Consider the following 26535-nt stretch of genomic DNA (forward strand, 5'->3'; position numbering starts at 1 on the left):
TGATGTTATGAGGCTGGAGCTTATCCCAGCTGACAACAGGTGAGAGGCGGGCAAAAGACAGACAAGCACACACACACACACTCACATCTATGACAATGTAGTCTGTTAACCTAATGAGCATGCTTTTTTCGGGGGAATGTGGGAGGACACCAGAGTACTGGGAGAAAACTCACACAGGCTCATGGAAAATATGCAAACTCTGCACAGAAGAGCCCAGATTCAGACTCTAACTTGCGACCCTCTTCCTGTGAGGCGACAGTGCTAAATGCTGCACACCTGCGGACAGATTTTGGACTTCGTCCTCGTCATTGTTCTGGATCAGTCCCACCACAGTTGTGTCGTCCACAAACTTAATGACTTGGTTAGTGCTGTGAGTTGGTGTGTAGTACAGGTATAAAGGTTATAGAGAATGAGACTCAGGACACAAACCTGTGGCGTGATAAGACCGCACTCTTACGGTCTGTGAGTGGTCTGTTAGAAAGTCCTCGATACACACTGACACCCAGGTTGAACAGTTTGTTCACCATTCTGCTGGGGATGATGAATGCAGAACTAAAATCTCTAAACAGCATCTTCACATATGTTCCGGGATGCTCCAGGTGAGTCAGCAACATGGCCTCCTGCTTATTGTAGCCTGGGATATTCTGGATCGCCTGTGACGTTTCTTTAGTGCTGTTGGTGTTGAGGTATCTCTCCAGTCTCAACTGATCTTTGCCTTCTTCATACCAGCTTTAAGTCCTGTTCTGGTGGTGTGTGCTTTCTTGTCACCGGAGAGCCCCCATTATTTTCACTCTGGATAGGGCCCCTCAACCCTCCATTCATGAGCTTGAATTGTCTTTGCGATCACGACATCATACACACGTTTGCTCTACATCAACACTTCTCAATAGTAGTCGTGTTGACGCATCAGTAATTTCTGTAAAAATCCAAATTTACTTGAGGGGTAGGCATGTGGACATAGTGCTTTTTTGTCACGTGATTGCGGATGGCTTTGTACAATTCCTGTAGTGCCTTTTTTTTTGGAATTTTCATCTGGATTGATGCAAACAACAGTAACAAACACACTAGTGAATTCTCTGTGAACAGAATATGGTTGATGAGATTAAGCATTAAATCTCTCACAAACATCCACCCTCCACTTTGACTTTGAGATCCAAGCATAATTGATGTAAACAACCTTAATTTTTTTTTTTTTTTGCATTGTTATGCATTTTAGTCCTGTTTAATGACCCCAGCAGGAAAGCGACTGCTTTCTGCTGCTTGATATTTGGCGAGTGAATGTAAACATTTAGAATGCGTGTGTTTTCCAGAGTGTCAGCTGTGTGCAGTGATTCACCTCTCCTGACATGGAGCTCTCTGGAGCTCTGCCTTCCCGCAGGCACAACAACTTCTTCTTTGCTGTAGATTTTTGCTGCTTTTCTCCTGTTCTAGTCTTACATTTTTCATCATGGCTTTCTCATTTGACTTCTGCTTTTACTCTTGCTGTATGTGATGCACCTTGAAATGTAGCAAAGCATAATACTTACCATAGAAACTACTGCAGTAATTGTAATTTGTTGATTTCGCCCTGGGAAACAACTGATTTTTTTAAGTGTGTGTGATAATAAAGGGCCAGTGAGGACTGACTAATCCTCTCTTTAATCATAACACACATTGTATTGTGAAAATGACAGAGAAAAGATTGTCTTGGTTTGGTTCTACAAACAGAAACAATGTTGGAGAGTCTGAGGCAAAGTACTGTTAGGATTTTGTTTTGAGTAAACTTGAAGTACTTAATTCTCCCTGTCTTTATCCCTCTCCCTCTATTTTGGAGGAGTCCCTGATCAGCTCAGACATTTTTGTTTTGTTCACATTTTTCATAAAGATCCACAAGTGTACATTCTAGTGCAAAGTAAAAATGACCCTGTATTATTGTGTATGAAAAAGCTCATCCTACTCACAAATAAGTCCTGAAAATATTCAGAGTACAAGTGTAAACAATAGGTGTACAACAAATGTACTTGCAACCTTATCAGAAAGTCAGAAATTGTAAATGTAAATGAATTGATCTTTCGATGGTCATTTGAAGTTACCATTGGCACTTGATCACCTTGAGCGGCAGTGTATCATCAGTAGTGACACTGAGGCCTATGCTTTGAACATGCTCATCAAAAAGCCTTTGTCACAATATGGCAACCCTTTGGGAAGGAAACAATCTGACTCATTTCCATTTTTGAAATTAATGTGTTTATCTCAGTGACCAAAAATAGGATTTTGTGCCTTCATTAAGTGACACAGTGCAGCAAATTGTAGAGTGTGTAATATCACACTGCGGGGGGGGGGACACAGATTGATGTTTCTTCATAGACAGCACATGGACAAACCTCCCACTTTCCTTTTGATTGCAGTGGCAAATGCACTATGCTACTCACACACTATTCAGTCATTCCTCTGCTAAACATTGTTGTTGTTTGTGTGTGACAGATCCAGGATCTGGCCATCCGCTGCATCCAAAAGAACATAAAGAAGAATCGTGGTGTCAAAGACTGGCCCTGGTGGAAGCTCTTGACCACAGTCAGACCTCTGATAGAAGTGCAGCTCACAGAGGAACAGATCCGCGGCAAAGATGTGAGTATATACACACTTTCACAGTGAGTATTTGTTTGACAATAATATTTAATCCATCAAACTGCATGATATTTATCAGATAAGTATTAGAGGTGGTGCAAAGGAAAAACCGCACACCAAACAGCACACCCCTACAATTTAGGAAGAATTAGGCTGCAGTTATAAAACTCAAATTAATTGATGCCTCATTCAGTATATACAGTTTATTCAGTATATACAGCGCTGTTATTGGTTATGGCTTACAGTATAGGGTTGCACCTTATAATTACTATGATTACTAACCCTAACCCTTTTTTACAAAAATAGTCAATTAGCAAATAATTTATCAGTTATTCTTAATCTGATTTTTTAATTATTCAATATACTATTTTACCCTAAATATAAACATAAACATGTTAATAATATCTTAGTATTTTATTTAATCGTTTAATTGTGTAATCACCATCTAATTTCAGTGTCACTGCTGTGTTATGATATTAATAAGAGACTTTATTTGTTTGACTGCTTATCACAAAAACACTGAACCATAAATGCAAAAGGACTGCAGAGACATGGATTATTTTACTGTATGTCATGTCACCTTTACTTGAACTGGAGAATCATTATTTTCACTTGAGTAGTTGTTTGTGACTATATATTTATATAATCACTGGAGCAATATGCAGTCACTGGCAGATGTATTTCTGAATCAGTGTGGGGCAACAAAAATAATGCACAAACAGTTTGTAACATTAGTTTAGTTTAAGTAAGTTTGAATAAACATGTGTAATGTTATGTTACCAAAATAGCAGCAGTGCAGAAATTACTTTATACATGATGGTAGCGATGAAGAAACATCGGGAAAATTTTGTGTGAGTACTACACACAGGAAGACATTTCTTGTGTTGATAATCCTAATATATCATACGTGGTTGGCCCCAAAAAGTAAACATTTTGTCAAAGCGCTCCTCACTTCAGATGTTGTGCGTAACAGTTATCCTGTTGTGATAAGAATGTTTCCAATTTGCACAGCTTACAAACCACATTGTTGGGTCTAAAATACCCCCACACTTTAAATGATTGTGTGCCAGGTCATTTATTGGCAGTTTATCCATTTTCTGACTGGAGGCAGCCATCTTTACTATCAGAAGGCACAGAGTTTTGAGTAGCGTCACGTAAGATTTCCAACACATGCAACTGGTTTCCTGCCATAAACGATAGAAAATCTTCATCGTTTTAAATAGAATCGCTCATTCAGCATGTAATAATTTCAGTTATTTATTGGTTATAGACCATCCAAACTGCTTCACACTCAACATTGTGCTTCCTTGGTTCCTCAGCAATAAAAGTGCCAAGTTTGATGTCCATCAGAAGAATGGCTGTCAAAATATTTGGAGAATATACAGACAGACAGACAGACAGACTGACACCCAGATTCTTTGCTGTATAATTGGATGCTGATTAAATCACTCCATCTGCTGTATCTTCATAATCGTGTCTCTCAATAACATCTTCTGTCTTTTGCCGCTCAGGAAGAGATCCAGCAGCTGAAGCAGAGGTTGGAGAAGGTAGAAAAAGAGAGGAATGAGCTGAGACTCAACAGCGACCGCCTCGAGAGTCGGGTAAACACACAGAAAGAGACGGGCATGTGTACTGAACACACATTAATCTTCAAAATCTGTCAGAATCCACTGAAAATATTTAAAGAATTCTGAACATTTTCTCAAAAACATCAGGCATATGAGATGCTTAATTGGCTTTACCATTAAACTTTATTTTGAAGCCACGTTATACAAGTTTTCTTATGTTAGTATAATGATTCAGTGTGAAGACAACAGAAGATTGACACATTAGTGAATATGTTACACAACAATAACACAATTCATGAGATTTGTTTGCAGGCAAATCGAAGGCAAATAGAAAAAAGAATGTACATTTTGAAGTACACTCCAAGGTGCGTCTTTGCACGGTAACTTCATTGTTGTAAAGCGTTACAGGTAGAACAGTGTGATGGTGTGCATGGTGAGTGGTAGAACACGCTTTGAACTTCAAACCAGAGACGGAAGCAAATCGCTGCTTTTCAGCCTGTGGTGCTTTTCATTTGTCATGAGTCTCTTTTTTTGTTTCCTTTACTTGCGTATTATTCTCTCTACTTAAGAAAGATCACTTTGTTGGACCATATGTAAAGACAGCAATCACCCCTTGAATTATATATTTGCATACTGTTTACATTTATATACCTGATGAACCAATTATTTATTTAACCAATATTAAAATGTTTTTCAGCTTAAAGCCAACAATCTCCTCATGTGTCTGACTATTATATTACCCAAGATACTGGGTAAAATGTGGAAATTACCAAAACGGAAAGTCTATGTGATGAAGTTGTTGTTATACTCTCATGCAGTCAGTTGCAACACCCAATCATCCACAGATTTTTAACAAAGCAAGGGATGGTCTTGTTCCTTGGCTCAAGCCTTCTCTGTGTAGCTTTCTCACTTCTCCCAACAGAAGAAATGAATTGAGTCATCCATCCTGATGGTGGAGCAGATCGATTTCTGTCGGACGCAAGGTGACATGAATTCAGGCAAATGAGAAGCACCCTGGTATTAAGTAACTCTAAAAAGGGAATGTAAAGGTGACAGCCATAGAGGAACATGGATCAAATAAAAATCAAGAACATGAGTCATTTTGAAGGAAGTCAGTATCATTTTTTCCTCTGGTTTTTCCTTTGGCAGTGATATGGTCTGACCTATTTTACTGCATCAATGACAATGTCAGCTTTCTCCCCAACTAAATCTTGAATTGAATTTAAGTCTGAGAGTTTCTTGGGTTCTTTGTGTTCGTATGTGTATCAGTAATTCACATCTTTGAAATGATATATGTTCAATTCTCAAACTTGGCCTTAAACAAAAACTGACTGAGTGAGTCTCACTCTGTGTTGTGTTTTTCATCAGATCACAGAGCTTTCGTCAGAGCTGGCTGATGAACGGAACACTGGGGAGTCGGCCTCCCAGCTGCTGGAGACAGAGACTTCTGAGAGACTTCGCCTGGAGAAGGACATGAAGGACCTGCAGGTAGAAACACACAACCTCACTGTGTCCGTTAAAGTTACTACGGGTCTGAAAAGTGAAGCCAGTGTGGAAGTACTTTAATCCTGCATACTTTCTAATGACCAGCAGGGGGCAGCTCAAGTGGTTGCAAAAGGAGGTCTGATCTTATGTGAATTTATGAGAAAAAAAAGGATATTTACCACTTAATTCATTACCTCAGTAAACTGTGTACTAATGGGTTTATGGTCTCTGTTGCCAGTTTTAGGTCTTCTTCAGTGCAGCATAATGCTCATTTTGAAAATTAGAGTGAAATTTAGGGTGAAATAAACGTTAAAGCTGGCGTCTAAGATTGACAGGCTCTAAGCTGACGTCTAAGATTGACAAGACATGTCCTCGGTGTTGTCAGCCAGATCCAATCAGGACAGAAGTGTGGTTATGTGTGTCTTCCCCAGCTTCAGTGTCTCACTTAAATATGGTCACCTCTGTCTCCAAAAAATTTCAAGATGGTGACAGCCATAATGCCAAACCCTAGACTTCAAAACTGTAGCCTGTGAACAAATGGATGGCTCCATCCACTGTTAGAAAGTCCAGGGGTTACACATACACTGGCCAAAGGTTGACGCCCAGAAATGTCTCTGACCCAGCAAAATACAGGCAGAGGGCACGTTCTCTGCAGACAAATACACCGCTACATGCCTGTACATACTTGTATGAGTCATGGACTCATAAATGTTGATTTAAAGGGATAACCTTTCTAAGCGAATACTGTGAAATTCTGCACCATATACATTTAAAGCACTGAACCATTTCTTAGCTTGATACTTTTATTTTTTTTTTCAAGCAGAGTTCCATTAAGGCAAATGAAGATGGTTCTCTCTTCTTTTGATTGTAAATCGAGTTGGGTAGCAGTTTATAGCGCAGTAAGCTCTTTAGCAGTAAGGAAATACAATTTTTCTACACAGCCTGGCTTCACAGTGAAGTCTGATGCAAAGGCACATTGTGGGTATACCCACAGAAGGAAAGGTTCACTGCATGTTGGGAATGTTGCACTGGAATGGACCAGATGTGCATACATATGATATTTGTATTAAAACATAGTAAGTTATTGAATCCAGTCCAGGGTGTACCCCGCCTCTCGCCCATAGTCAGCTGGGATAGGCTCCAGCCCCCCCCCCACCCACGACCCTGACGGATAAGCGGTATAGAAAATGGATGGATGGAAGTTATTGAGTTTCAAAATAAAGTCCAGGAATTCATCATACTCATTATTTCTACAAAAATTGTCTATTTGTAAAATTAAATATCAATTATTTTTTTTCCACAAACTTTTTCAGGGCTTTATTGCAAATCTTAGACACTGATGGTCAAAAATAACATCTTAACTTTTCAGAAGAGCCACTCTCAACATACCTTGCAATAATCACATCATCTCACTAGGAGACATTTCAGTTCTACATCAGCAACAACCAAAATGTTACTTTATGGGCCGTGGAGACTTAATCTGGTCCAGTGTGTCTCTCAGATATCTTGATATGCTTCCAACATGCTGGCCAACATCTTATGAAAACTTGCAAAACTCCTGGACGAATCTATAGGGAGACACATGTTCACTTATTTCTCATCTGCCAGGCCAAGTTTGACAGCATGAAGAAACAGATGGAGTCCATGGAGATGGAGGTGATGGAGGCTCGACTCATCAGGGCTTCTGAACTCAATGGAGAAATGGATGATGATGACACAGGTCAGACACACTCCTAAACACAGACGCATAAGTGTCCCACCAAAGCAGTAATTACCAGTCCACAGAGACATGTGGTGCTCACATTATGTTGCTTTAAAAACTCATACCATAAAAATGTCAATGTTTAAACGAAGCTCTTGGACACCCACACAGGTGTTTGACTGTTTAGCTGTCTTCTCAGGACTGTGTGGGTGCGTATGAATTAAGCCTGACTGACAGTTCTGTGAGCTTTTTCACATCTGTTAAAGTGAAAACTTAAGTAGCTGTGTTCCATACTACTTTGTAGTAAACAAGTATTCAGGCAGAACATAGAACTGCATTGAGTGACATGTAGTGATTCTGTTTATATGACAAAATAACACAAACATCTGCAAATGAGAGGACGCATTCCTCTCACAAAAATATTGAGACATGCAGGTATCCAGGCGTATACCCCGTGATGATGTAATGATGAAATTTACGTCATGCTGACCATAGCAGACGCTTATATACTCATGGATGTAATGGATGTTTATGTTTCAGTGCCGGTTGTTAAGAAGCTGATGTGAAGACTCCCTTTGTCTGATCAAATGAAAACTGTATATCAGCCCTGTTCAAATGGTGGCCTGAATGAGGCTATTTGATCATATTATTAGCTGATTCACCCATTCATTATGTCTGTTGTTAAGCACAGAAATACTCTTACTTCAGTTTTGACCAAGGCTGTTTTATTAGAAGGAATTTAATGAGTTTGCAAACTTCTCAGATTATAAACGGGCATTGTTTTTATCTGTAATTTTGTAACTGGAATGTTTCTTTTTCAACTTTCAAATTATTAAACATGAAGAAAAATAAAAATTTATATGATTTTAAGGCAGTTCCTAGCTTTACAGCTCAGACAGAAAATGTAAATGTCCAGCCCTGTGAAATTTAATTTTTTTCTTTTTAGAGGAGCACTGATGGCAAAAGATAAGGTCTGTAATTAAAAAAATAATTAAAGTAATTATTAAACTTTACAATTTCCTCTCAAAATAATGTGCTCCGCAACTGGGACGAGCTATAAATAACAATTAACTGAAAATGAGCTGTACATCCAACTGTATGTGACGTGTTTTTTAATATTTTTAATAAAAGCAGGCGGATTCTTTGCAAATTTCGATCACTTACATATGCTTATAAATTCATCAGGGCTGAAGGAATTTATCAGACTCCTGAAGCCTCTGTTCTTATCTAACGATCATCAAGGGTCATGAATTCCATCATTTTCAGTGGGACAGAAGAGGTCTGACTAGCTTTAGCTTTAGCTGCTTTTCCTTTGCTAGCTTCTTCAGACTGGGAATTTGGGGGAACTCTAATCAAGATTTAATGTCATCTTTCTTCAGCAGTGGCTTTCTCCCATAAAGCTTTGACTTGTGAAGAACCAGGGCTACAGTTGTTGTCTGCAGAGTCTCTCCCATCTCAGCTGCTAAAGCTTTTCACTCCTTCAGTGTAGTCATAGTTGTCTTGGTGGCCTCCCTCAATTGTCTCATTCTTGCTCAGTCGCTCCGTTTGTGAGGACAGCCTGCAGTAGGCCTATTTACACATGTGCAATATTCCTTCCATTTCTTAAAGATAGATTTAACTGAGCTCCACAGGATGTCCAGTGACTTGGAATTTTTTTTGGATCCATCCCCATACTTATACTTTTCAATCACCTTTTTCACTTTGAGTTTTTTGGGGTGTCCCTTTGTTTTCATGGTGCAATTATACATTGACGCGTTCACTGCACTCAGGTGATCTCCATTTCACTAATTGTGAGAGCATCAGTTGGTTGGACCTCTGCCTAATTAAGTCGGTCACTTAAAAGGGGATGAATGCCTATACAGTCACTTATTTTACATGACATATTTTTAATTAATTGACACTTCTTTATGGAAATAAAATGTTGAATGATTACATTTATAAAAGTAATAAAAGTGGAAAAAAATCCAAGGGGGTAAATAGTTTTTATAGACAAGTTTGAATCAGGAGGTTTGGTAGTTTGGCTTAAAGCCTGAAAATGTATTGGTTTTTAAAATTGTTGTTGATTAATTATGTGATTATCTCTGAGCTGAATCAGTGCCTCTCTGACAAAGTTCCAATAACAGTGACAAATCAAAGGCCAGAATTGTGGAATTGATTTAGACAAATTTTGGGGGGTAATTTTAAGCATAAAGAAACATTGTTGATAAAAACGAAATTCATTGATTAGTCTGTCAACAACATACTTAATTTTCTGAACAGTCTGTAAACTGAACCTCAATATGTGGAGGTTCCTGAGTTGATTGAACACCTAGAACGGTCTCAATGCCAAACTGTTTTTGTATTTTTGTCCACTCTCAGTGTGAATCATACACGCATACTCCCACATCAACATTAATAGTGGTAATTTCCTCCCGAAAGCCCAGTGTGAATTTTTCAGTAGAGGTGCAGGAACTGCAGGGGTGATGTCTAATCGAAGCTTTGACAAAAGTCAAGATGTGAAGAAGTACATTAGAAGTGGATCGGCTTAAAGTGAAAAATGAAGCAAGGGTTCAGTTCCAGATGCCCTGCGGAAGGGCTGCCAGCTGCCTTTGTGCGGCATGCAGACTTAGTGAATGTAGAATTGATTTTTCTAAGTGTGTTCATTCATACTGCATACTTTGGCTGAAAATAGTCACAAATCAAATAGGGGAACCAGGTGTTTGAGTTTATGTGGAACTGCACAGCCTCAGTCCTTTGTCCTGCCTCCCACGTTATGATGATGTCCCTCATGTTGATTAGCTATTGTTTTCTAAAGTCACATTACAGCATGACAGACGCTTTTCTGAAATCTGGCTTTTATCCAGTGGACGTGAAGACAGCAGGGGTGACTATCATCACAGGGAAGTGTTTGACATCAAACTGTGCATGTGTGGATCAAGTGCAGGTTAACCTGTTGCTGTCTTTACTGCCTGCGCTATGGCCAACTGGGAAAATTGTGAGTCACCACAAAGGCACAGTATGCAGATTTAGGTGGAATGTGATGGAAACTACCACAAAGAAAAAGAAAAGCTGTTTCAAGTATTTATGAATATATTTCGAACTGTGTAAAGCTGATGGAAAGGAAGAATTTTTCTGCTAAATCTGCTGGAGTCATTTTTCAATTTCACACGTGAAGCGACGCTGAGCCTCACAAGAAATGTTGTGGCTCAAAAATATATCTGCCGTGAGTTTGAAGTGACTGCGCAAAAGAGGCAGTGTGCTCTGGAAAAAGACACTGGGAACAGTGCTTTTTCCCTCAACAGCCACATGCTCTCTTCTAATTTGGAACAAGTGAGAAAGTGGTGCTGGGATGTAAATGCTACATGGACACAAGCGCTGAGAAAGCAATGAGAGGTGGTAACACTTGTAATGAAACATCTTATGTGATAAATTCATATATAATGATGATATATATGTATATATATTTTCATTTAGCATTTCCCTGCTCTCTTATTTGCATAGATTAAGCTGGCTTTTAACATTTCACTTTGAGTAATCTTTTTTATTTTTTTATTATTTTTTTTTTACTGAAATCCGGGTGTCAAAGGACTGCTCACTTTCTGTGACAATGTATTGAAAATATGTAAGATTTATAGCAAGTGTAATGTAAGAAATAAAGGAGATGAAGCAGACTGTGACTGTGAACGTGCTGATGTGACAGGAGGAGAGTGGAGGCTGAAGTATGAACGAGCCATCAGGGAGATTGAATTCACCAAGAAGAGACTGCAGCAGGAGTTTGACGACAAGCTGGAAGTGGAGCAGCAGAACAAACGGCAGCTAGAGAGGAGGGTGAGTGCATTTCACTAACACACACCTTCTGTTTGTGTTTTTAGGTATTTCGAAGTAATTTAGATATTTAAGAAATGAATGAAATCCTGTGCATTTGTTTATTCATCAATGCATCATCCACTTATCAACAGTCAGGTTGCTATGGCAGCAGGTTAAGAAGAGAATTCCAAGTGTCCCTCTCCCTTGCAAAGTTTGTCAGCTCCTCCTGGGGGGTCCTGTGGCATACCTAGGACAGATGGGATGTCTAATCCCTATTGCAAGTTCTGTGTCTACTTCAGGGTCTCCTCCCAGTTGGACATGCCCAGAAAACCTCCAAAGTGAGGCGCCCAGGAGGCATCCAAATCAGATGCCTAAACCAACTCATCTGGCTCCTTTTGATGAGAGGGAACAATGGCTCTACTTCCAGCTCATACCAAATGTCCATATTTGTCACCCTACTACACCAGCCACCCTACGGAGGAAGGTCATTTTGGCCGCTTGTATCCGCAGTCTCAATCTTTCAGTCGCTAGCCGAAGCTCATGACCGTGGGTGAGGGTTGGAACGTAGATCGGCTGGTAAACCATGTGTCCATCTCACTCTCCATTTTCCCATCACTTGAACAAGACCCAAAGGTATTTTGCATGGGGCAGCAACCCCCACACCTACCCCCACCCCCAGTTCAGATCTCAGAGGAGGTGCTCCACCTATTTCTGGAGGAGAACCATGGCCTCAGATTTGGAGGTGCTGATTCGCACCCCATCCAAACCACTTCCTGTGCATGCTGAATGTCACAGACTGATAAAGCCAACGGTGTGCTGTCATGTCACATCATGGAGGTGGTTTTCCGAACTGTTGATTTCGTCCGAGCCAGAGGTCTGAATCATCGTCAGGTTGACTGCCTTCTCAGTGACAATAACATTACCCAGGGCCTGGCATACCACACTGAAGTAAGATGGTTAAGCCGAGGTGCTGTGCTGAAACGTTTCTTTGATCTACGAGAGGAAATCGGACGGTTCATGGAGAAAACAGGAAAAGCGGTGATGAAATTACAATCTCCGGAATGACTGCAGGACCTTGCATTTGTGGTGGATAGAACACTTGCATAATCTCATGTATTACATGGATTGCAGTGAACATTTGCACAGCCATTTGTATAGATTATATTCATGCCTGGATTGGTCTCGAGTTGTCCCACTTTTTGTGATGTTTGTTTCAGGGCTTGTCAACGTGTTGAAAAGTCTTCTTTTCAGTTTTGATTTGTTTTATATGTGTGTGTTTGTGCAGATCGGCGACCTGCAGGCCGATAACGAGGAGTCCCAGCGAAACATCCAGCAGCTGAAAAAGAAAACTCAAAGAATGACAGCTGAATTGCAGGACACCAAACTTCACCTGGAGGGCCAACAGAGCCGCAATCATGACCTGGAGAAGAAGCAGAGGAAGTTAGTACACAGACACTGGGTTCTGTTTGAGCAACACTTCACACAGTTGTATTACCTTACTCTGCTCTGCTCCAATAAAGTGTGTACGATCTACTGGTATTGCTGTAGTAACAAAGATTAAAAACAGACAAGCAAAAAAAAAAAAACTACATTGTGTTCCATATTGTTTATAGCATCATGCTGTGCAGAGAGAGCAGACAAGTCTCCAGCTCATTTGTTTGGCTGCAAAGTGTGAAGTGTGTGTCAGTGTGTGTATTAGCAAGGGACCTGCTCTGTAGCTGTATATCTCTTCCTAAATATGTAGGCTGCAGTTAAAACAGAGGTTGTTGGGGGTTTTGTTATTGCTCAGCACATTGTAAACAATTAGATTTTTTTTTATGTACTGAGGAGCTATGAATTTTACTCCTCATCATAGTAGCATTAGTTGTGCTGCATTAGCGTGTTTTGACAGTGTTAATCGGTTGAGTGTGTGTGTTTGGGTACAGGTTTGACAGTGAAGTGAGTGCAGCCCAGGAGGAGGTGCAGAGAGAGAGGAGCCTGAGGGAGAAACTGGCCCGTGAGAAAGACATGCTGTCTGGAGAAGCTTTCAGCCTCCGACAGCAGCTGGAGGTTTGTGCCCGTGTGCTCCGGTTTGTGTCACAAAACTTTGAGATGATAGGGGTTATTTATTTATTGATTTGTGTAATTACATACAGATTTTGGACCGACCAGTTCCTTTGTCACCAGCAGAATACTTAACTAACCAGGCTACAGAAACAAACCTGTGTCCACAGCTGTGTTTAAGACAAACTGTCACTTAGCAAATAACAAACTGAACTGAGTGCTGACCACATCTCATGCTGTTGCTATAATTACACTGGAAAGTTACTCAGCATGAGGCCTATGAAAAATATGAAGATTCTGCCAGTTCCAGTCCGTCCCTCAGTCACAACCTTCTTGCTGGCAGGACCTTGCTACTAATGTTGAGCTGGTTAAACCAAGAGGACACAACAAATCTGTATTAAAACTGGCAGGAGGAGAGCTAGTTAGCTGTTAGCCGTTAGCAGCTGGTGAGCAGCAGAGTCCTGCAGCTTACAGAGCTTTCAGAGTCCAGTTTGGAGGTAAAAAAATATTTTGTGTACATTTGACCAAGCTTCTGTCAGAGATGAAAGTAACCAGATAAAAGCAGTGACCAAGTGGTAGCGTAGTGGCCTCAGGACACAGAGATACACAATGTTTACCACATTCTGTGTTACTCAATTCTGCATCCTATTTATTTATGTATTTATTAGCCTCCAGTAGCTTTCTGCTACTGCAGTAAGTATCCAGTAGCTGTCTGCCTGTGGATGCTGCTCCATGCTCTTGTATCACGCACACACGCCTGTATTTCAGTGTGTGCAGATTTTGAGAATAAACAGCATAAAGACTGTTCAGTTGAAACTTGAATCGTAGCATAAAAAACTATTAGGGAGGTCATTAGTTGGTTCAAACTGCTATTTCAGCTTAACCTTTACATTAATGATTTTGAGGCAGCATGGCAGTGTTTACAACAAACATAAACATCATCATATATGAATTAAACAGGCCTGCATTAAGGAATAAAAGAGGAATAAAACAATGGATGATGAAAACAATAAATATAATTGACAAAAGTATAAATGCAACACTTGTTTTTGCTCCAATTTTTCTGAAGTTGATGTTTTTATGCACAAAGCAAAAAAGAAGTAAGTGTGTGTTCCCAGTACATGGCTTAAATTTCATTTTAGTAGCTTTAAAACTTTAAAATGTCACTTTAAATTACACTTGTGTGCTTAACTCTGAGCTAACTCAATCGTAACTGAAGACACAAGTTCAAATGTTAGGGCTAGTGGGTCATATTAGAATGAAATCAGTACAGTATCTCTGCCATTGTAGATAGTGACTCTATTACTTATTATATTGTGAATTGACATGCAACTTTTTAAAGATAAAGGAAACAGTGCCCCAAATACAAATGCATTATTAAGTCTAGCAGAGACAGCACCCTTAAAAATTAATGTCTGGGGAAAAAAAAAAAAAAAAAAGAACTCAAATGTAACAACCACCCAACAGGACATACAAAGCCCATAGAGGTTGATAAATGGAATAGAAACATAATACGACACAAAGGTGTGGCTATGTTTTGCAATGATGTTTCATATGTTATTTTCAGGAATTTTTATGTGATTTTGTCAACTTTATGGTAAAAAGATATTTTACGTGAACTAAAGTTTTTGGGTTTTTTTTAATATTTTTAAAAATTTAAATGCCCTGTGCAAATCTGGCTGAACTTTATCTTTTGATACAACATTTCTTAATTGTTCTTTAGAAAGTTGTTAGCTTTGTTACATCTTTAATAAAGTTCTGTGGGTTTGCACTACACATGCCCACATCTCATTAATTTCTATTTCTGAGCACAAGTCATATGATTATTTTTTCTGTGTGTGTGCACACCTTGCAGCTGCCTGCTCAGCTGACTAAGTAATTGCTCTGCTTTTTCTCCACCCATGTATGTATGTGTGTCTGTTCACGTCCCATGTTAACACTGCAGTTTCCTCACTCACCTTTTCTTATCTTTTTTGACTGTAACCTTCTGTCCTGCAGGACAAGGACCTGGAGGTATGTGCGGTCAACCTGAAGCTGGACCAGCTTGAGGCTGAGCTGCAGGACCTCAACTCCCAGGAATCCAAGGATGAAGCATCTCTGGCCAAGGTCTTATTTCTTTTTTTTCCTATTATGATTCATCTTTGTAGGTTGTTGTATTTATTGCTGGGTTTTACATTTTTGCCATCAAGTTCTTTGTGCTGAAACTCTATATAGAATTTTCTTCTTTTTTCAGTGCTACTGAAGTTCCACTCTGTTATATAAATATAAACCCACAATATAAAATACAATACAAAAAAAAAACTTCTCTACACACACACACACACAGTATTTTTTGAGTCTTTGGTGTTCCTTCTTCCTGATGTTGTTGTTGCCTGGGATTGCTTTATCTATCACCACAGCCTTTTTTTGTTTGTCAACCACCACAATGTCCAGTGGTTCAACCACCACCATTTTGTAAGTCCGGATCTAGAAGTCCCAGAGGAACTTAGAGCTTAGCTTAACTTTAACTTAGCTCAACCATCTTAGGAGATGTTTTTCATTCTGACCTTGGGACTTCCAGCCCATACTCTAGTGCAGGTGCTCCTGTATGCTATGCCAGCCACTTGGTTGGCATAGTGCCTGTTCGTGATCAATTAATTTTTTGTTTAAAGTGTCAATTCATAGACATTTTACAGGTGTGTAAACAGCAAAAAAGAGAATCAGAGAGAAACAGGTCCCAGTTGAAAGCCCCACACTGAGTAAGCATATGGTGACAGTGGCAAGAAAAAACTTCATTTAAACAGGCAGAAACCTCGAGCAGAACCAGACTCAGTGTAGACGGCCTTCTGCTGTGACCGCCTGGGAGGGAGAGGGGGAAGAGGAGAGACAGGGAGATGGAGAGAGACAAAAGGCGGGGGGGCGGGTTGGGAGAGAGACAGGGAGATGGAGAGAGAAAGGAGATGGAGAGAGGAGACTACTATGCCTGATAGCTAAAGGCTCGTCCTCCCGTTCTACTTTTATGAATTCTGGGAACTGTAAGTAAACCTGCACTCTGTGATCTGAGTGATCTATTGGGAGTATATGGGACTATTAGATCCTGCAGGTGTGATGGGGCTAGTCCATTTAGGGACTTATATGTAAGTAGGAGAATTTTAAAGTCTATTCTGAATTTTACCAGAAGCCAGTGGAGAGAAGCTAAGATGGGGGAGATATGATCCCTTTTACTGATTCCTGTTAAAACTCTAGCTGCTGCATTCTGGATCAGCTGCAGGTTATTAATAGAATAATTTGGACATCCTGACAATAGTGAGTTGCAGTAGTCCAGCCTAGAAGTAACAAAAGCATGAACAAGTTTTTCAGCATCACTCTGAGAGAGGACACTCCTAATCTTAGCAATATTACGGAGGTGAAAGAAGGCGGTCTTAGAGGTCTGTTTAATGTGATGGATAAATGACACGTCCTGATCGAAGATAACGCCGAGGTTCCTCGCAGTCGTACTGGAGGCCAAAGTAATGCCGTCCAGAGAGAGAATATTATCAGCTATTCTAGTTCTAAGATGTTCTAAGATGGGGCCAAAAATAATGACCTCAGTTTCACCTTTTTTTAGTTTAATAGTAAAGAATTGGTCATTCGGTCCTTTATGACCTTAAGACATGCCTGGAGTCTGACATATATATCTATATATATAGATATATATATTAAGAGAGAGAGATAGATAGAAAGATAGAATATTTATATATTTATATAATATTTACTGTTTTTGATTATTCAGGTGAGGAAGCAACTTCGCGACATGGAGGCCAAGGTGAAGGACCAGGAGGAAGAGCTGGATGAGCAGGCTGGTACCATCCAAATGTTGGAGCAGGTACAGACAAAGCACAACATTCCCTCACAAGAAAATATTGAAGACAGTCTTAAAGCAGCATTTGTTCATTTTTGATCACTCGGGGACAGAAGAACACAGAAATAAACTGACAGACAAAGCCCTGACATTCATTCGGAGTGGTGTTTGTGTCCACTCTGCGAAGCAGTTCAGCAGTCATTATCCTTATATCCTGTTTTTGGGTCTTCACCAGCTCCTGGGAAAAGTGTGTGTGTCTGAAGCTGCTAAAGGCTGTGCTGTGTTCACCACTGGCATACCAAATTGACACATTGTGCTTTCAGTGCTTTGTTTTCTCAGAGTGACACACAGCAAGTGCTCAGAATTCAACTATTACAGTACTGTGCCGCATTTGATGGGGACATGTTTTATATATTTTGCTTGTACTTGTTTACTTGAGTTCAAGTATTACTGTCCTTGACAGTAACAACAGCAACAAAACTGACAGCCCTGTGTATTTTTTTGCTTTTTTGATACCAGGTGTATCTACACCTACTAAGACATAAAAACAAAAAAAAGAAAACACACACACACACACACACACACACACACACACACACACACACATGCACGCACACACATGCACGCACACACAAAGGTCACAGGCTTTGAGTAAGCCCAGTCAATCAGGATATTTAGCTGTCCTAACAAACATTTTGCAAGTCGTGTGGCTTGGGGATATTAGCCACTTCTGGCTGGACTAACAGTCTTTGCTGATGACGAAGTCCTCAGCGGCCTGACAGAAACAGTGACTATATCCATCCGCATATATATGTGTATATATATATATTCCACACCAAACTCATCCAACCATGTCTTTATGGCCCTTGCGTTGTGCACTGGGGCCCAGTCATGCTGGAATAGAAAAGGACCTTCCTCAAACTGTTAGTTAGTTAGTTAGTTACTTAGTTGTCACTAAGTTAGAAGCATAGCATTGTGCAACATGTCTCGGCATGACTCAGCATTAAGATTTCCCTTCACTGGAAGTAAGAGGCATAGCCCAACCCCTGACACACAGCCCCATCCCAATACTTTTGTCTATATAGTGTATGTATATATCCATGTATATGTATATACATATATATTGTAGTTTTTGGTGTATTAAAAAAACATTTCTCAACGTGAATGACTGCTTGAGCTGTAGTGATCTCAGAGTTCAGCAGTATGTAGAACAACCTGTACTGTAAACATAAGCATAATTTATGAATAATGTATGGAAATAAGGTTAAAAATCAGGCTTTGAGCCCTGAGAGCAGACTTGACAATGTCTATGTTTTTTGTCAGGCTAAACTACGTCTGGAGATGGAGATGGAGCGTTTGCGTCAAACCCATTCCAAGGATATTGAGAGCAAAGATGATGAAGTAGAAGAGATCAGACAGTCGTGCAGCAAGAAGGTAAATGTACATGCACACATTTAAAACTGTTGTTTTACAGTTGTGATTGTTGTGGGAGAAGCAACAGAAATGGTGCCAGAAAGCAAGAAAAACAAGAGAATGGATGAAAAAAAGTCAAATGAGGCATTGACCTTTGTTGGCGACAGCAAAGAATATTGCAGTAAATTAAATGCTGCTGTACAAGCGTACAGTTCAGTGTTCAGTACAATAACAAATAACAAAATAGTCTGAAGTTACTGACACTTTACATGAGTGTACATTTGACCAAGCTTCTGTCAGAGATGAAAGTAACCAGATAAAAGCAGTGACCAAGTGGTAGCGGAGTGGCCTCAGGACACAGAGATACACAATGTTTACCACATTCTGTGTTACTCAGTTCTGCATCCTATTTATTTATGTATTTATTAGCCTCCAGTAGCTTTCTGCTACTGCAGTAAGTATCCAGTAGCTGTCTGCCTGTGGATGCTGCTCCATGCTCTTGTATCACGCACACACGCCTGTATTTCAGTGTGTGCAGGTTTTGAGAATAAACGGCATAAAGACTGTTCAGTTGAAACTTGGACCAATCTCCAATCATTTTAACTGGCTTACCTTGCTCCTCCTCTCAGATCCTCTGCTTGGATTCATGTATTCACTACAAGTTCAGATCAGTGCATTTTGACTGATTCAGACACTGAACCACAAGAGACAAATTAATGAAGAATTGCAAAAGTTGAAGAAGCAGAGACAGAGATATCCTGACCTTTAGTTCCCAGTGAGGGTTAACGTCCAAAAATCTGATAAAAATCGATAATGCATTTATTGTAGTTTTATGGAAAAAAAAAATCAATCAGACTTGTTTTTTATGACTACAGGACATCTTTTGTATTTAAGCATGGATAATTTTTGCTGAATTGACATTAAGTGACTTTCCTCACATATTGCCTTCTTTCCCACATGAAAAATGCAGAATTGCAGTCCGACACTTCTTTAACATTTGTGTTAGTCGTAGCTCATAGCAGTTTTGTGGGCTATTTGATCACCATGCGTATATTTCCTGGGGCCTATATAAAGTCCAACATTTGAGGGGCCTTTTTTTGAAATAAGATTATATCTCGCCCCTCCTTTTTATCATGTTTGACTGAGTTGTGGCTGATGCTCTTTGCTGTTTATACAAACTTACCTTTTTCTCCGTGTTTACCTGTTGTCTGGGTTAATTCAGTATGACTTACATCTTTGCAGCATTAATTCCTTCATACGACAAAACAGTCATGCTGTACTCAACACTGGTGTTCTCATTTTTGTATTTTGAAGAGAAATACAGTTTTCAGTCACTTATTTCCAGTACTTTCAGCAAACAGAATTTCCAGCTGCATTTATAATTTCACTTGTGAGTTTAAGATGATCATGCAAATTATTTGACCTTTACTTGAGTCACATTTGTCAGTAAAATGGCTCTCACTGATTTGAACTGCCACATTATCAAGGTGATGAAAATGTGTGTTTGTGAGTGACAGAGAGAGTGAGTGGGTGGTTTGTTATTGGAATCTGGATGCATTTATAGCTTTGTTGCTATTAACTGCTGTTAATGTTTTGTTGTATTTGCTTTGCTTTACCAGTACTGAATGCTCCATCATTGGCCTCCACCAGTCGAGCCCATTAGCCCAAACATAATTCGCTTTTCTGCACTAACACAAGCTCAGAGCACTGTATCTACCCTGTGTTTTCTAGTTACATATAGTTATGCATTATCTCATTGCAAATTATGGTGATAAAAAAACTATACCTAGATTCCAAAAAGAAGAGGTGTAAAACATAGATAAACAAGGAATGAGAACATTTCTAAGTTGTTTTCAACCCATATTCAAATGAAAACTGTACATCCATCCATTTTCTGGACTGCTTGTCTGTCGGGGGGGGGGGGGGCACACTCACACCTAGAGGCAATGTAGAGTAGCCAATTAGCCTAATGTGCATGTTTTTGGGATTGTGGGAGGAAGCCGGAGTACCCGGAGAAAACCCACGCAGGGACAGGGAGAACATGCAAACTCCACACAGAAGGGCCCAGATCGATTCAAAACTGGAACCCTCTTGCTGTGAGGCAGCAGTTAATAAACAGTAAATAAATGCAATGACTTCTCAAGACCAAGCAGAGCTCCCATGTGCTTTTTAAGTGCTGTTTGCAAAGTGAAGGTGTTAGCCCCGAAGCGGAAGTTAGCTTCAACACAGGTGGAAAATCTCCCCTGCTTCCCTGCCACGGTTGGGAAACTAAGTAGGGATAAGGTTAACAAGAGGCCTCAGAAATCTGATGAATTACTGCAGCCTTGTAGATTTATAAGCATACTGTGAAATGATTAGTAGAGTAGAGTAACTGAAAATCTGAAATCTGTTTTATTATATAAATCTTTTGCACCTGCTTTTGTTTGGTAAAGTAAAATATGCCAGATGAAGAGGTGTACACAGCTCATTTTCAGTTGATTGTTATTTGTAGCCCTTTCCAGTTGTTGTATTTTGAGAGGAAATGGTAAAGTTTAATACGTTCTTTCATTATTTTGCATTGAAGAAAAGTTGATTTTTCTTTGTATGTGTTGTCAATTATAGTTCTCTGAAAAAAAATCGGAATCAGATAAAATTAGTAGCAGCAGGTCATACTCCCAAAAACAATCGGAAATAGGAACTGACCTAGAAAATTGCAATTGGTGCACCTCTGTAGTTACCAAGACTGCAGCTGTTAGACTGGCAGACCTGCAATCCAGACCTGTCTCCCGTTGAAAGTGCATGGTGATTAGTATGACATCAGAGACCTCGGACTGTTGAGCAACTGAAGTTGTACATCAAGCACAAATAGGAAAGGAATGAATAGAGGATGTTGCAGGCATCAGTTTCAAAGTATATATTCATATTATACCAAAAGGTTTGTGAAATATATATAAATATAAATATTAAATATATATTGTCTTTGCACTGTATTCAGTTGACTATAAATTGGAAAATATTTGTAAATCACTGCATTTTATTTTGTATTTTATTATTAAGACATTTCTAAATCTACTAACCACGTTATTGTTATGAATATTTATGGGTTCATTTAGCTGATCATTATATATTTAGTCCACCTAGATTAAGAAAAAAATAACTCTTGTTATTTGTGACCAGATACAATCAGGAATGTTCTCATTTCCATGAATGTTTTTGTTTGTTTCTGACTAGCTGAAGCAAATGGAAGTCCAGCTTGAAGAAGAGTATGACGAGAAGCAGAAGGTGCTGAAAGAAAAGAGAGAGCTGGAGTCAAAGCTTCTGACAGCACAGGACAAGGTAACATTGTACACAGTGGGGTAGATCCCAGTCCTGTACTATTTCACTTGGTTTAAAGCTAGGACACCAGTGCTGTTGAAGGATATGTTTATATAATTGAGGTGAGTCGTTTCTACAGATTTAATCAATGTCCAGTTTGGACATCCAGGGAACAGAGGAATGTTGGCTGCTGCAACAAATAAAGTCAAAATAGATTCATATAACGTGAATGTCAATTGTGACCGCAGCTTATAGTATATTAAGTTGTTGACCATGTTGTACCCAGTGTGTGAACTTCCCCAGATTTTCTTATATTGGCAATGCAAAATATAGGTCATTTTAATTCTCAAGACTTTATCAGCAGAGTTCTTTTTTTTGTCTTCTTAAACTCACAATCTTTGATCAGATTGTCACCCTACTCCTCACGTTCAACATTACTGTCCATTGTCTAGAACAGAAACTACAGTATTTACAGTATTTCTCTGTATTTACAGTTTAATTAAAGAGTTTGGTCTAGACCTGCTCTAATTGGAAAGTGTCATGAGATAATTTTTGTTGTGAATTGGTGCTATATAAATAAACTGAATTGAATTGAATTGAATTGAATTGAATTGAATTGAATTGAATTTAACAGTTAGTCGTTCAAGAGAAAATAACATATTTTTTAAAAGCAGCAGTTGCAATTTTTTTTTTACCTTGAGTCATCATTATTTTGTCAAAATATATTAATGTTTTATAAAATTGTAGAAAGGGGAAGACATGTGACTCGTTTTATTTCTGAATAATTTCACAGACTCATTTATTTAACCAGATGTCCAATCTGAATTAATTTAACAGTTCAATTATTGACAACTCCTTAAGCTATTAATGTAATTATATAAGCAAATAAATGCTACAAAATTTAAAAACTGGGCATTTAAATGCTAAAATCAATTCAGTCCTGACCTGATTTATCTTTTAAGCCATGAAACATCACTGTACCTTTTTCCCAGGTGAGAAGTGGTGACCTAGAAACTGAGAAGCGTTTGAGGAAAGACCTGAAGAGAACCAAGGCTCTGCTGGCTGACGCCCAGATCATGTTGGACCACATAAAGAACAATGCACCCAGCAAGAGGGAAATCGCCCAGCTCAAGAACCAGGTATAGCCATGATCACACTGCTGTATGTACACTCATTACACCAGTTCCAAAGATACAGTAGGAAGGTTTTAGAGCTGTGAAAGGCCAGGCTAGAGACATTTTACCAGGAGCATGACAGATCGTGTTACCATAGATGGATTACCGAATTCCTTGTCCCAAACTTTGAAGCATAATCCAGGTTGTCATCACTTTAAATTGCTTTTAGACTTAAGAAAGATAAATTTTCTTCTATTTTTGTGTCTGATCTAGCTGGAGGAGTCCGAGTTCACCTGTGCAGCTGCTGTTAAGGCTCGCAAATCCATGGAGGTGGAGATTGAAGACCTGCATGTTCAGATGGAGGACATCTCCAAAACAAAACAGGCGGTCAGTACAGCTCCCTCCCTTCATTTCTAATGAGTTTAACGGAGTGAATCTTTGACAGGTGGCTAATTTGAGTTTATGATTAAATTTAATTAATATTCTTGGTGAATAGAAGAAAAAAACTAAAGCTGAGGTGGTAATCTCTTAGGTTGTGTTTTTGAGGCTTTTATAAGCCTGTGGCATCTGTGGTGTTAGCAAGACTGCATCAGATATGTCATATTTTTGCCTTTCGCCAGAAATAGGGGTTAGAGGACACACCTGTTCTCTCAGAACTCATCCTCCTGATCCTTGTTAATCCTCCTCTTCTTCATTTTCTGCTTTTTTTGAACATGTCACTCTACTCTTTATTCAGGCTGTGCCTCTTTCTGTACATCTTTAGTTTTTGCTTCTTTTTTCTTTTTCCTATCGCTGCCTCTACTATTCTTTTTTGACCTTTATATTTTTTTGTCCTTCTGAATATAACTGTTTTTTTTCTTTTTTACCCTGTTCCCATGACAGTATGGTTCCTCATGCCAGTCCTTGTTTGCTCCCACATTTCTCCTGCTATTCATTGCTGTTCAATCTCCTTGTGCTTTTTCCCATACATGTTTAAGAGTGACTGTAAACACGCTGTGGGACATGATTTAAATAAGATATGGCACATTGGCAAGCTTGACCGTTTGTTTTTGAAAGGCACAGTGAAGGGTAAATATAATTAAGTTGATACAGCCCCAGGTCAGGAATAGATTCTAGGGAGGGATGGATGGATATACAATAGATTTTGCATTTCCTCAATTTCAAGTGTTTTTCATTTTTGTCTTTCATTGTGTAAACAGAAAGGCAGCAAAGCCTTAATGAAAATGTTACTGTCAGTTGTTTCCGAAAGTATTTCTGTTTTTTAATTATCCAATAACATCTTGTAGTACCTTATAGTAATAATGAATTTATTAACGCACTTTTTGAATTTGACTGCAATTATGGGAAATCAAAAAATTTTAAACAACTGAAAAAGCTGAGTTTCCGAAAAGTGAAGCCAATTTGGAAGTGCCTTAAATCTGCGTTGTTTCTGGCGGGGGTCAACTCCACTGGTTTCAGAAAGAATCTGATTGTATGTAGCTTATTGGAAAATGACCCTACTTCTCCTTTGATTTATTGCCTCACTAAAAAGTTTACTAATGAGCTTATGGTCTTTGTCACTAGTTCCGATTCTTCATCAATACAGCATGATGTTCATTTTGTTAATAATAGCCCATTTACTGTAAATTAGACAATAAAGCAGATAATGCTTTAGCGTGTGGCATGATTAACAAGTCTCTGCTGCAGTGTGTCCTCGAGTTCTCAGGTAGATCCAATCAGAATAGTGGTGTGTGTATCCTCCTCATCTCCACCATCTTTATCCAAATGTGTTCACTCCAGAAACCAAGATGGAGCACTTAAGGGTACAATACGGTAATCCACAAACCAGTGGGCGATGTTACCGTAGGTTTTGCACCGTAGTGCTACTTGATGTCAAAAAAGAAACAGGGAACATAAAGGGAACACATTAATTCAGGTAACATTTAAGTGAATATTAAAAGCGAGTCGCCCACTTCAGTTTCAGTTAATCAAAGCAACTTTTGGTCCCATATTCCTGAACTTTTGTTCCTATTTCACTTACCATGGATGACTTAATCCGAGTGATCATTTTGGTTTTGTATGCAAATTAATTGTTTTCACAGTGTTGTTGGTCTGTAGAAGGTGGGAAAGTAATACTATGGAGACAACCATGAATGCATCATCAGCTGTTTGTTTTAAAATGGTGTTTTTGAGGACAACCACTGTAGCACACATCCAGCCTGTTGGGAAAGTAAATGGCTTCGAGAACTGATGACAAAAATAGTTATTGCCTAAATGGAGGGGTTTTTTTGAGGCGGCCATAGCCACATCATACACCGCAATTCAGCAAAGAGAAAAACATGCAAATAACATTTCTTTCAAATGGTCTGACGTTTTTGCTGTTCTCCCGCCGTTCTGTTGCCATAATTGCAGTCTTTTGAGAAAATTGTCATGCATGTTTTCAGCAGCTTTATTTTGCCACAGAGAGCCAACAGCAATCTCAGAGGGGAGAAAAGGAGCAGGAAAAAGTCCCAAGACATGTAATTGTGTTGAAATTGCACTGACAGCCTATTGTTAAATGTGTTCAATGAAAGTTTGTTGCTGCCAACTGTCACATTTTTTTCACATGTCCATCACAATTTTTTCCCTCGTGGAAGAGCTAGAGCTGCTTTCAAAGCTTTTAAGCCAACAGTGGATCTAAAAAAAGAAAGTGTGATATGTAAATGAATTTGCCCCAGATTTCACATGGATATTTTTAGTTACTGAAGTACACCTTAGTACATCTCAGCAGTGGGTGGTATTAGGAAAAATAGATAAGGAATAAATAAATCTACCCTCAATGCAAACCATACTTTGAAGCTGTCTTGTGATGCAATGATTTGAGTTCATTCTACATCTTGTTTGGACTGTTTTTTTCAGACAGTGTCAGCTCTGCCTGTCCCTGACTCCTCATCTACTCACTATGTGAAAATGAATTCATAAGCCTTTTCACATTAGGCTAGTCACATTTGTCATAATTTATTAATCCATCGCCCGGGAACGCCAACCTCACTTGTTCTATCTTATCGAAGTCATTACAGAAATAGGATTACCTCATCATAGATCCTGAAGATATGAAGTAATTACTCATAACTTTTAGCTTTGGATATTTTGGTTATGACTGGGACCTTAAATAACTGCTGCTGGCTCATGTGATCAGAGATGTACTGTGCTGTTTAGGTGCTAAGAAGGGTTCTCCTTAGGGGAAAAACATCTTGTTGTGCATAGAGAGGAAGAGGAAGATGCTCGTTTTAAGCGTAACTTTTAACAGTCATTCTGCGCGTCATGCACACACCCTCATCATGTAAGACACTTATACTCAGGTGCGTTCTGTAGTCCGGAAAATACGGTAATTCCTTGGTTATAGTGTGCACCTTTTACTCTAAGCAACTTTATGAGGCGAGTTGGGCATTGGAAGGTATAGATGTTCGTCATGTCTCATCTTCCTCCGCTTACCCGAAGCCGGGTTGCGGGGGCAGCTTCAGCAGGGAGGCCCAGATTCCACCAAGTCATCTGAGGGATATAGGGTTCCCAAGCCAGACAAGAGATATAATCCCTCCATCGTGTCCTGGGTCTGCCCTGGGGTCTTCTCCCGGATAGAAATGCCCAAAACAACTCCCCAGGGAGATGTCCAGGAGGCATCCTAACCAGGTGTCCAAATCACTTCATTTTGCTCCTCTCGATGTGAAGGAGCAGCAGTTCTAC

At 39.4% G+C, this 26535-nt stretch overlaps 1 protein-coding gene across 14 annotated transcripts in view; it reads left to right on the plus strand.

The window, feature by feature from the left end:
- myo18ab (myosin XVIIIAb) overlaps positions 1-26535 on the plus strand; it is a 132837-nt gene that overhangs the window by 79715 nt on the left and 26587 nt on the right. For all 14 annotated transcript variants that reach the window (XM_046388104.1, XM_046388103.1, XM_046388109.1 and 11 more), the window contains 13 exons: positions 2464-2607; positions 4119-4208; positions 5544-5663; positions 7269-7380; positions 11042-11169; positions 12434-12588; positions 13074-13197; positions 15190-15297; positions 16943-17035; positions 18335-18445; positions 21635-21739; positions 22711-22857; positions 23107-23220. In XM_046388104.1, the coding sequence (XP_046244060.1) occupies positions 2464-2607; positions 4119-4208; positions 5544-5663; positions 7269-7380; positions 11042-11169; positions 12434-12588; positions 13074-13197; positions 15190-15297; positions 16943-17035; positions 18335-18445; positions 21635-21739; positions 22711-22857; positions 23107-23220 (1551 nt within the window). The remainder of the gene's footprint in view (positions 1-2463; positions 2608-4118; positions 4209-5543; positions 5664-7268; positions 7381-11041; positions 11170-12433; positions 12589-13073; positions 13198-15189; positions 15298-16942; positions 17036-18334; positions 18446-21634; positions 21740-22710; positions 22858-23106; positions 23221-26535) is intronic.

Source organism: Scatophagus argus, chromosome 5, assembly GCF_020382885.2.
Source record: "Scatophagus argus isolate fScaArg1 chromosome 5, fScaArg1.pri, whole genome shotgun sequence".
NCBI lineage: Eukaryota > Metazoa > Chordata > Actinopteri > Scatophagidae > Scatophagus > Scatophagus argus.